The sequence below is a fragment of the Macaca nemestrina genome, chromosome 3 (genome assembly GCF_043159975.1).
Source record: "Macaca nemestrina isolate mMacNem1 chromosome 3, mMacNem.hap1, whole genome shotgun sequence".
Taxonomy (NCBI): Eukaryota; Metazoa; Chordata; class Mammalia; order Primates; family Cercopithecidae; genus Macaca; species Macaca nemestrina.
In genome coordinates this window covers 158,492,757-158,504,478 of record NC_092127.1, presented here as the reverse complement: position 1 = coordinate 158,504,478, position 11,722 = coordinate 158,492,757, and the positions used below count along the sequence as shown (strand labels likewise).

Here is an 11,722-nt window from a genome sequence, read left to right as displayed (position 1 = left end):
GCCAGATATTATGCTAGCAACAACAATCCACAGATAAATAACACAGAGATCACCTGTGTGAAGATGATAGTTAAATGAATAATATGGAAAATAGATTAATGCCCAGCCAGAAAACATAAGCTCTCACACTTCTCAAAGCAAGGAGGGAAATATTAGAGACATATAAAAGATGGGGATTTGATTCGGTTTGACATCTCTTTCCACAGCAGCAGGATGCATTTATTCCATCAGTGTCCACCATGCCCCTAGAACGTGCCAGGCACAATGTGGTGCCTGCGTCCTGGTAACCTCTCCTTATTTCTCTCTTGTAGGATGAATAAGCTTCTTTTAGAAGTACGAGCCCATTTATCTCTCTCTCTCTCTCTCTGTGTGTGTGTGTGTGTGTGTGTGTGTGTGTGTGTGTAACAATACTCACTCTTAAATGCATGAACAAGTGGAGAGACATCCTGGAATGTGTGGCGAGGGTCGACAACAAGCTGCTTCTGCTGAATGTGACACACAGTCACCAGTGCTTTGAACTACATTTTTTTTTTCTACCCATGTTACTGCATCTCCAGAGAACCATGCTGACACATTTTTCCTGTACATTCTCACTGCTGCCTATAATCCATCACTACAAAGAGAGGCCTTAAAAACGGCACTCGAGGGAGACGTGATTTCCTTTCCATTTCTCTCTCAGAAAAGCAACTTATAATAGGGAAGGAAAAGACTGCATTTAGGTTAAAAGAATATAAATAAGAAAGAGTCTGCCTCTTTCTCTCTTTAAGATGCTAAGCCTCAAAAGAGTTCTTGGATTTAAAAAAGGCCATCACCCCTTGGCCTACACTAAACATTAATATTATATGCCTGGTAATAAAGCCAGAGGATTTTTAGTGAGAGCTATTAAAGGTAAAGGATGGCTAAGACAGGTTTCTTTGGTGGATGAAAGTCACAGGCTCATAAATACAACTTTGTGAGGTTAGTCTTGTGGTTAGCTAGTACTTAAAATTTGTGATTCCCTTGACTATATGGGTTGACAGGGGAACTATGGACTTTTTCTTAGACAAGACTGCAGTGCTCAAAATTACGACTTGAAAACAGAAACCACCAGAATTCCTAAGGTGACCAAAACGCCCCGCAGAACTGTGTTAAAACATTCCTCCTATTTGCACACATGTACTGAGTAAGAGGGGAGCACAGGGAAAAATGCATTTTCTCCTTTTAAAAATTAATTTTGCCATTTAAAACAACGTTGTGGCTTTTAATGTATTAATTAAACAAAATTTTCATTGACTAGACAAAATTTCCATCAATTTACCCCACATTTAACTGGTGTCAAATGATTATTCAGTTAATGCTTATTATCAGTCGTAGCTCAATAATTTCACTGCTAATGCCAGGTAGAATGTCTACATTTTTAAAATATTTGAGCTCCTTAGGTGCACTCAAGCTAGGGTTCTGTGTATCTGCTAATTTAAATGGCTAACAAAAGCCCAGGGTGAACAAAGTCCCCAGTGAAATGTGGTGCAAATCTCTATGTCGCTACCGATGCAGCTGTAGGGTGGGGGACTGGAGGTTTGTTTGACATCCTCCCATTTTTGAAAACTGTTTACACACCAGACTTGAAGCTTGCTTTTTTTTCTAACTTCGCACAAAGTACAAAGACGCCTGCTCGCTTTCTATGTACAAGGAGCTTTGGTAACAGCACTCGTAATTCTGTGGTTTTTCATGGTCAAGGATATTATTTCTCTCTGCTGAAGAAGAGGCCTTTGTCCATGTCACACTCTCCCTCTTTCTCTTTTTAACGTGATTTGACAGCTTGAATCCAAAAGGAGGCTTCACAATTAGAAGAAAGAGATTGAACCACAACATCTGCGCTAACAGCCTCCTTCCCTGCTCTAATTAGAATTCCCTTATTCCATTTCTGTTTCTCAGGAGAGGACAGGGGGCTTTTTAATTGGGGCTATTAGAAGTTCTCTTTACACAGTGACACCCTCTGCTAAGTGAAGGCTCCAGCGAAAGTCATGCCCGCTCTGCAATTACTTCTTGCAATTCTGGGGAATAATGGTATCTTGTCTCATTTAAAAATAAATCTAAGGCTTATCCCTATTGCTTTCTCTCCTCTGCCTACTCACATGAATTTCTTCTTGCCAATTAAGCAAACTTTCCATTATTTAAGGAGATAGTTTAGATTGTCACTGTCCCCTGATAATAAGACATATTAAACTAGATTTCATTTGCCCACAGCTCTGTGATTCCAGATACAAGGCTAATTTACATAAGCTCAGATCTCAGATCTTGAGTTTACTCTGTGGTGAAACCATGAAGCTTTGGAATTTCCTGAGTGCTGTTTTGTTTACATGCTACAGAACTTACCTGAAATAACCTGCACATTCAATGCTCTCAGTTTCTCCGAATCACTTCCTCTTAAGAGAACAGATGTAGATTTGTCTCTATGACCTATTCCCAGAAAAGAAATGAAGTATTTAGGTGGTAAAAAAGCACATCGTTAACATATATTCCCCATGTTGGTTCAAAGGATTACGAAAAAGAATGGAGCCATTCACGGCCAGGTGTGGTGGCTCACGCCTGTAATCCCGGCACTTTGGGAGGCCGAGCCAGGCGGATCATGAGGTCAGGAGTTTGAAGCCAGCCTGGCCAATATGGTAAAACCCTATCTCTACTAAAAAATACAAAACTTAGCCAGGCATGGTGGTGCACGCCTGTAGTCCCAGTTACTTGGGAGGCCAAGGCAAAAGAATCGCTTGAACCCAGGAGGTGGAGGTTGCAGTGAGCCGAGATCGTGCCACTGCACTCCAACCTGGGTGAAGGAGCGAGACTCCATCTCAAAAAAAAAGAAAAAAAAAAAGCGACAGTGCTTATACATAGAAAAGTATATTATCTTATTATATACATAGATATGATGTGAAGAATATTTAATGTATATTTAATATTCAATAACATTTAATGTCCTAAATAGTGTGACATTTTTTATTACTTTGTATGCTTGGATTTGCAAGCCTTTGAAAATCACTAAGTCTGTCATTTGGGCAGATATTTGTAAGAATTTAATTTGACTCCCCACTACTGGTCTCCTTCTAGGTATTTTTTCTAGCTCACTTCTATCTCTCTTTGCTTATAGCTTTTCATATGGAAAAATGGGTCAAGAAACTCAGAACTATACACTATTTATAAATAACACAGATTTACTTTAAATAATAGATTTTTTCAAAACTAAATACCCTACGTCTTAGTTCTGACATTTTACTAGCTGCACAGCTTTGGATAAACACTTCACCTCTCTGAGTCTCAGGGGATTTTTATCTATAAAATAAAAATAGCATATATCCTGTTTACATACTTTAAGAATCTAGTGAAAATGCTCTGAAAATGGTTATTCCACAAATAAACAGTATTGATTATGTTATTAACCACAGCACAAAAGGCTTTATTACTAAAGTATCAATGATAACACTTGATATGAAACTGCACTCAAAAATATCTGCAACAAATACTTAGTCAAAAGAATTAATCGCAACTTTACTGAAACCTAGAGGCAACCACTTGTTCCGCCTACTGAATTGGCTAACACAGCCTTGCCTGGTAAAGAAGGAACGAGCCTTGGGAAATCATACAACCACCACAATACTGCTGTCCTTTAATGACAACTAATTATGCAGTAGACACTGTGGTAAACTTTGGAAGTAATTTCTCTTTATTTCCTTACCTCAACCCTGTGTGGTAGTGGTGATTATCCTTGTTTTACAGAGGAGGTAAGGGATGCTCACATAATTTAAATAACGTGCTTAATGTCACATAGCTAGTAAGTGGTAGTACCAGGACTCTAACATAAATCCATTTATTTTTAGTGCCTCTTCTCATAGTGACACATTTTGCACTGTCTTTAAGAGACTAGCTATTCATATTATGAACTGTCCATTGGGCCTGATAGTCATCCATTTTATGCATGGGGGCATGCCAGTAGAGCCAGTATCTGCATGAGTACACACCAGCAGCATCATACCAGTAATTTACAATCAATGTCCATCCTGATAGGTGGGTGCCTAGGTCATATGAGTTATTAAATATTTTTAACATCGCTCCTACTGTCCCGATTCCTAATTTCTAATTTTTTTTAGATCTGCCCTACCAAAAATCTGGTACCCCCATGCTTATTAAGGTTGACTTGCCTCACACTCACCACCTACAGCCACTCTGTTCAGGATCTCCAACTCTGAAATTCTTGTTTGACACTGAGACTTGTTCTGTTGTCCAGGCTGGAGCGCAGTGGCGCGACCTCAGCTCACTGCAAGCTCCACCTCCTGGGTTCAAGTGATTCTCCTGCCTCAGCCTCCCGAGTAGCTGAGATTATAGGCTTGCACCACCACGCCCGGCTAATTTTTGTATTTTTAGTAGAGACGGGGTTTCACCGTGTTGGCCAGGTTGGTCTCGAACTCCTGACCGCAGGTGATCTGCCTGCCTCGGCCTCCCAAAGTGCTGGGATTGCAGGCATGAGTCACCATGCCCGGCCTGAAATTCTTTATCCCCACTACCTGTTCTTCTCTCTCTCTCCGCCCTCACTTCCACTAAGCCCTGCTCAATGTCCAGCCCATCAGCTTCTTCCTATTCACCTAGTCTTTCTTCCTCTCCTACTCACTTGCCCGAGTAGAAGAAAGATGAATGAAGCTCCTTGCATGCTGGAACTGTGTCTTATCTATGTTTTTATTCCTTGGGTTACCTAGAATCGCCACTTATACACAGTAGGTGCACAAGAAATGCTAAATTGAACTAAAAAGGAAATTAAATCCAAAGAAGAGATCAGGAGTTCCTTGGCACTACAGGGATTATACTTACTCTGCCACTTCTGCACTCTTCTGTGGCCTTCAAGTATTTTGCGGATAGTGAGGATGATCAAAAACATAAAAACTAATAGAACTAAAATATACCAAGTGATCTTCATGGAACAAGTGATATCTGTAAAGAAAAAAAAATACTGTAAAAACCCAGTAAAATTATTCAACAGACAAAAGGCAATGTGGCAGGGTAGCCGAGTTCTACAACATATTCTGCCCTGAACTGAAAAGCTGAAATTATGACCATCACTGGTACAGGGTCACTAGCTCTCCTGAATTCTTTCTTGATATCTTAAATGAAGGTATTAAATGGGAAAACTTGAGCAGGTAGCTTCCGGGTAGGCATTTGGTTCCAAAATTCTAGGATTCATTTCACTTACAGGTTATGCTGATATTAGTTTCACTATCCTGGTTATGCTGATATTAGTTTCACTATCCTCGTTAGTTGTAATGTTGTTGTAACTAGGGTAAGACCACAACATAGCAGTCCCAGAATCAGAGCCACTTACAATTCATGATTCTGACCCTGAGCCAGGCAGCCCAAAATTATGTCCTCAAATCAACAAAGATGCAGTGAGTACAAGGAAGATGGGGAAGAAAGAGAAAGGCAGGCGGTCAAAGGACTGGTCTGAGGCACATAAGTGGTGAGGACAATGAATAATCAGACCCTCTTTCCACAGGGTAATATGTGGTAAATACAGTGCTTTGCAGGCCAATGATCAGATCAAGTGCATACGTTAATTAAACGTAGTTGTCCTGGCCTAAACTTAATAAGGATTCAGGTATAAACTCATCCACTCAGATGACAATGAGGCAACATGGGAAGGACGGTCACCATGCAGCAATAACTTAGCATGGTCTTCCATGGTCTCATAAAGACACACTGGCCAGGAGAATCAGGAATCAGTGACTCATGCAAGTGTGGCCTCATCATAGCTAACATACAACTGTCTACTGACTCATTTTTTATTTTATTTTGTTTTAGATGGAGTTTTCCTTTTGTTGCCCAGGCTGGAGTGCAATGGCGCGATCTCGGCTCACGGCAACCCCCACCTCCTGGGTTCAAGCAATTCTCCTGCCTTAGCCTCCCAAGTAGCGGGATTACAGGTGCCTGCCACCACGCCCGGCTAATTTTTTGTATTTTTAGTAGAGACAGGGTTTCACCATGTTGGCCAGGCTGGTCTTGAGCTCCTGGTCTCAGGCCATCCACCCACCTCGGCCTCCCAAAGTGCTGGGATTACAGGCGTGAGCCACTGCGCCCAGCCTGTCTACTGACTTTCTAAGCCCACCCTGCATACACTCTTCTTTGCATACAAAACACAGCTAGTACTTATTCACCTTAGCAGAATGTATACCACGTTTATACTCTTGGCATAAACTGCCTTTGTGGGGTTCATAACCTGGGTGTCCCCTTTACAGGAACCCGGATGTACACTAAATAGGCATTAAGCATTCACTTAGAGGGGCAGCTAAGTAGAAAAAGGGCAGAGGTGGATTGGGATGGCAGCGCTCAGCCTCCCCAAGACTATGCCATGCTCTTCAGCTGCCAGGCTTGCATTCCTCATGCAGCAACATAAAAGCATGAAGTTAAATGGCAGAGAACATTGGCAGTGCCAGCAACGGTCAGGATGGGTCCAAAGACCAAGGTGTCATTGGGCACTGATAAAGCTATGGAAACAGAACCAACTTCATATTACAATAGCACAGGACGCACAATGGGGACCAGACCAGCCAGTGCAGCCACCAGCATGATCTCAGAAGAGTGTATCTCCTAGGGTCCTGCGCTGCCCACCCATCCCTGCAGCCTTCTTGGAGAGGAGCAAGGGGAAACAGACTGAAATCTGGGGGGAACATAAAGGAACAGTTTAAATTATTGTCTTAGAGTAAATTTACCAGAGTGGATTAAATTTAGTTTTGCCCCCTGATAGAGAAGGCTTTTACTCCCACAAAAGTACAAAGTTTGTTGTTGTTGTTGCTTTCTTTTGTTTTTTGTTTTTTGTTTTTTTTTGAGACAGAGTCTCACTCTGTTGCCCAGGCTGGAGTGCAGTGGTGCAACCTCAGCTTACTTCAACCTCCGCCTCCCAGGTTCAAGGGATTCTCCTGCCCCACCCTCCCGAATAGCTAGGATTACAGGAATGCACCACCACACCTGGCTAATTTTGTATTTTTAGTGGAGATGGGGTTTCTTCCTGTTTGTCAGGCTGGTCTCGAACCCCTGACCTCAGGTGATCCACCCACCTTGGCCTCCCAAAGTGCTAGGATTAGAGGCGCGACCCACCGTGCCCAGCTGAGAAGGCTTTTAAGCAAGATCAAATTAGTTTTTGCACAGAAGAGTAAACTATGAAAAAAGTTTTAACTTTCTTTTCTTTTTTTTTTTTTTTTTTTTGAGACAGTGTCTCACTCTGTTACCCAGGCTGGAGTGCAGTGGCCTAATCACAGCTCATTGCAGCCTTGTCTTCCCTATCTCAAGCAATCCTCCTGCCTCAGTCTCCGAAATCGCTGGGACTAAAAGTGTGCACCCAGCTTATTTTCATCCTTTTTGTAGAGTCAGAGTTTCACTATGTTGTCCAGGCTGGTCTCGAACTCCTGTGCTCAAGCAATACAATCGCCTCAGCCTCCAAAAGTGCTAGGATTACAGGCATGAGCCACCACCGTGCCCAGCCACCTTTAACTTTCTACACATGGCAAAATGAATATGCTTTTTGCAGAATACAAGAGTACATATTTGTGCACCACTGCTATCTTTCTGAGTTGTGGACACCAAAAAGCTGCTAACTATAATTAACTGTTATTAGAATTTATGGATTTTTTTCCATGAACACACACACAAAATCTTAAAATTATTATTATGGAAGTGCTTATTTTTTCTTTATTTTAGAAAAAATGTAAAATACAGTTAGATGGATATACAAATGTACATTGAAAAAAATATGTTTTTGATGTCTATAATCTAAACTTCTTTACCCTTCAGATTTCACTACAGTCACCTTCTCTAGGCAATCTTTCCAGAGTCCATCTTCCAACTCATTCACTCCTCAGTCAGAGGGCACTGATCCTTCTGTTCAGATCTACTCAGATCCTCCAGCCCCCACACACGCACACACCTTGAAATGACCCCTAATTGCAGAGGTTATAGGGCTGTGGGAAAACTTAGTCACAGGAGAAATTTCTTTGAAGTCTCACGATTTATCTTAAAAAATGCATGCACATTATATGTTTCTGTTTGCTTTAAAGTGAATGTAATTTTTTTTTTTTTTTTTTTTTTTTTGAGACGGAGTCTCGCTCTGTCGCCCAGGCTGGAGTGCAGTGGCCGGATCTCAGCTCACTGCAAGCTCCGCCTCCCGGGTTCGGGCCATTCTCCTGTCTCAGCCTCCTGAGTAAAGTGAATGTAATATTTTGAAAATCATTACCTTTACAATAATTAAAGCTCTAGGAAAGCATTCTAAAGCAATCTGAAAGGCTTCCGTATGTCTGGAATATCAAAAAGGACAGCAAATTACTCTCCCATAGCACCTGTAGCCCTGGAAGGCACTTGCTGGTGTAGGTGAGGGGTCGCCCTCTTTTAGATTGTTTCACGTCATCTAACTTTACCATCCCAATACCTGAACACTGCCTAGCATACAGCAGGCACCCTTAAATGAATGTATCAAAAGATACTCTTCAGGAATAGATTTTTGGGGTGAAGTAGGGCATACTGCTTAGTAGAAAGGAATAATTGTGGTATTTTGGAATAGGGTAACTAGAAATTTAACCAACCTTAAACAGAATTAAGATATGCAAGTATGCAAGATTTGCCTTTTAATCTTCTATTTTTTCCTCTAGGTGCCTAATCTGTACCTCACCCTATCTTCACAGCATTACATCAAACTCCCATTTCATCCAGGCCTGGTTCTCAGCTCAAGGACAAGACATGTTAAATCAACTCAAAACAAAACTTTAATAGCATATCACAATGTGTGTATATATATTCACTCTGTTGCCCAGGCTGGATGGAGTACAGTGGCGCGATCCCGGCTCACTGCAACCACCGCCTCCTGAGTTCAAGCAATTCTCCTGCCTCAGTCTCCCAAGTAGCTGGGACTACAGGCACAAGCCACCATGCCCAGCTAATTTTTTGTATTTTTGGTAGCAATGGGGTTTCACTGTGTTAGCCAGGATGGTCTCGAACTCCTGACCTCATGATCCTCCCACCTCGGCCTCCCAAAGCGCTGAGATTACAGGTGTGAGCCACTGCACCCAGCCGATATTTATATTTTAAAAGAAATACCTCCCTTTAGTACACAAATATGGTGGTATTACTTCATGCACAGAAAATAGGCATGTTTCAAAGTTATTCTGTGGTGGCTCATACCTGTAATCCCAGCACTTTGGTAGGCCAAGGCAGGTGGATTGCTTAAGCCTAGGAGTTCAAGACCAGCCCGGGCAACATGACAAGACCCCGTCTCTACTAAAAATACAAAAAATTAACCAGGTGTGGTGGTGCACACCTGTAGTCCCAGCTACTCAGGAGGCTGAGGTGGGAGGATCACCTGAGCCCGGGAAGTCAAGGCTGCAGTGAGCTGTGATCGTGCCACTGCACTCCAGCCTGGGTGACAGAGTGAGACTGTGTCTCAAACCACCACTACCACCCCACTGCAACAACAAGAAAAACATTTTCTGGGGCAGAAGGTCTTTCCAGTGCTCCTCAAATTGTGACACATAAATGCCTCTTCTTTCTCAGGTTACAGGTAGGCCCCATGAAAGGCACACTTTGAAGGAAAAGTAAACAGATAAATAGACTAACATTATTTCAGGCTACATTATTTCATCAGTAAAATTCTTCAGCTATTTGGCTTTCAGTTAATGTGATAGCCCTTACTTAACTTTATATATCTATATCAGATAACGCCTTTTCCCTTTAGTTTCCTTAAAAACTTACTTTTTACATCCATCTCTAGGTGCAAAGAAATGTGTATACAATCGTTCGGGTATTCCATGATTCTACAAGTATGGTTTATAGTTTTCCCCTTGCTTGGCTCATCCTCCATGATTGCTGATCTTCCAGTGTGGTTTTTTAGATGACAGGTAGTGCTATATTCCTCCAAGTGGTCAACCAGGGGAGCTACAGTGAAGTTAAAGTGCTGACAAGGTGAATGAAAATCATTTGCTTTCACTTCCATTGATCCTCTCCTGATAAGAACTAGAAAGTGATTAAGAAAATGTTATTTGCAAAATATTAATACATAGCAAGAAAACACATACAATTCAAAACTAAATCTCTTCCTTTCTATACAAGAAAGTAGAAACAGGAAGTTAGCTACACTAAAAATATACACATATTTTTGAGACAGGGTCCACTCCGTCGCCCAGGCTTGAATGCAGTGGCGTAATCACGGCTCACTGCAGCCTCACGCTCCCAGGCTCAAGCAATCCTCCCACCTTAGCCTCCTGAGTAGCTGGGACTACAGGCGAGTGCCACTATGCTCAGCTAATTTTTTAAATTTTTTGGTAGAGATTGGGTCTTGCTATGTTATCCAGGCTGGTCTCCAACTTTTGGACTCAAGGGATCCTCCCTCCTCAGCCTCCCAAAGTGCTGGGATTACAGGCATGAGCCACTGCAGCCAACCTAAAAATAATTAATAAGGTGATTATATTTTTTAATATCATGGAGACCAGGTAGTGGTAGTGTTGGAATAGGATTGGAGCATCTCAAAGAAAATACACACATTTCCCCAGTGACCCGTGGGACAGACTGTATTGTGTGACCGATATGGTCACAACAATATTTCCCGTTCCACACTGTACTAGTTTTCTAGGGCTGCTGTAACAAAGTACCATAAACTGGGGGATTTAAAGAACAGAAGTTTGGGCAAGACACGGTGATCGTGCCTGTAATCCTAGCACTTTAGGAGGCCAAGGCAGGCAGATCACCTGAGGTCAGGAGTTCGAGACCAGCCTGGCCAACATGGCAAAATCCCATCTCTACTAAAAATACAAAAATTAGCCGGGCATGGTGGCGCATGCCTGTAGGTGTAGCTACTTGGCAGAAGAATCACTTGAACCTGGGAGGCGGAAGTTGCAGTGAGGCAAGATCACACCACTGCACTCCAGCCTGGGTAACAGAGTGAGACTGTCTCAAAACAAAACAAAACAAAACAAAATAAAATAAAACACAGCAAAACAAAAAAGAACAGAAGTTTGTCTCACAGTTCTAAAGTCTGGAAGTGTGAGATCAAGGTGTTGGCAGGGTTGATTTGTTCTGAGGGCTGTGTTCTGGGCCCCTCTCCTAGCTAATGGTGATTTGCTGATAACCTTTGGCATTCATTGACTTGGAGATGCATCATCCTGCTCTCTGCCTCCATCTTCACATGTCATTCTCCCTGTGTGCATGTCTCTGTGTCCAAACTTCTCCTTTTTTGTAAGAAGATCAGTCATATTGGATTAGGGCCTATCCTAATGACCTCATCTTAACTACATCTACAATGACCCTATTTCCAAATAATGTCATATTCTGAGGTATTGAGGGTTAGGACTTCAACATGTGAATTTGAGAGGACACAGTTCAATCCATAACACACATGTTACCCTAAAACTTCACCATTTGCTCATTAAGGAATCTAATTTCTTTCCCCTTGAATCTGGTAGCATTTGTAATTTGCTTATAATTCCTTTTCCCAGCCAGGCTCAGTGGCTCATGCCTGTAATCCCAGCACTTTGGGAGGCCAAGGCAGGTGGATCACGAGGTCAAGAGATTGAGATCATCCTGACCAACATGATGAAACCCCGTCTCTACTAAAATACAAAAAATTAGCTGGGTGTGGTGGCACGTGCCTGTAATCCCAGCTATTCGGGAGGCTGAAGCAGGAGAATCACTTGAATCTGGGAGGGGGAGGCTGCAGTGAGCCAAGATC

General features: G+C 42.2%; 1 protein-coding gene across 4 annotated transcripts in view; it reads right to left on the bottom strand.

The window, feature by feature from the left end:
- The window catches only part of LOC105487736 (transmembrane protein 156), a 62,466-nt gene that overhangs the window by 17,710 nt on the left and 33,034 nt on the right, over window positions 1-11,722 (bottom strand). For all 4 annotated transcript variants that reach the window (XR_011621358.1, XM_011751364.2, XM_011751365.2 and 1 more), the window contains exons 3-5: window positions 9,751-10,011; window positions 4,834-4,953; window positions 2,356-2,439 (exon numbers count right to left, since the gene is read on the bottom strand). Coding sequence is in view for 3 of the 4 variants with exons in the window: in XM_011751364.2 (XP_011749666.1) it covers window positions 2,356-2,439; window positions 4,834-4,953; window positions 9,751-10,011 (465 nt within the window). In the remaining variant the exon portion in view is untranslated. The remainder of the gene's footprint in view (window positions 1-2,355; window positions 2,440-4,833; window positions 4,954-9,750; window positions 10,012-11,722) is intronic.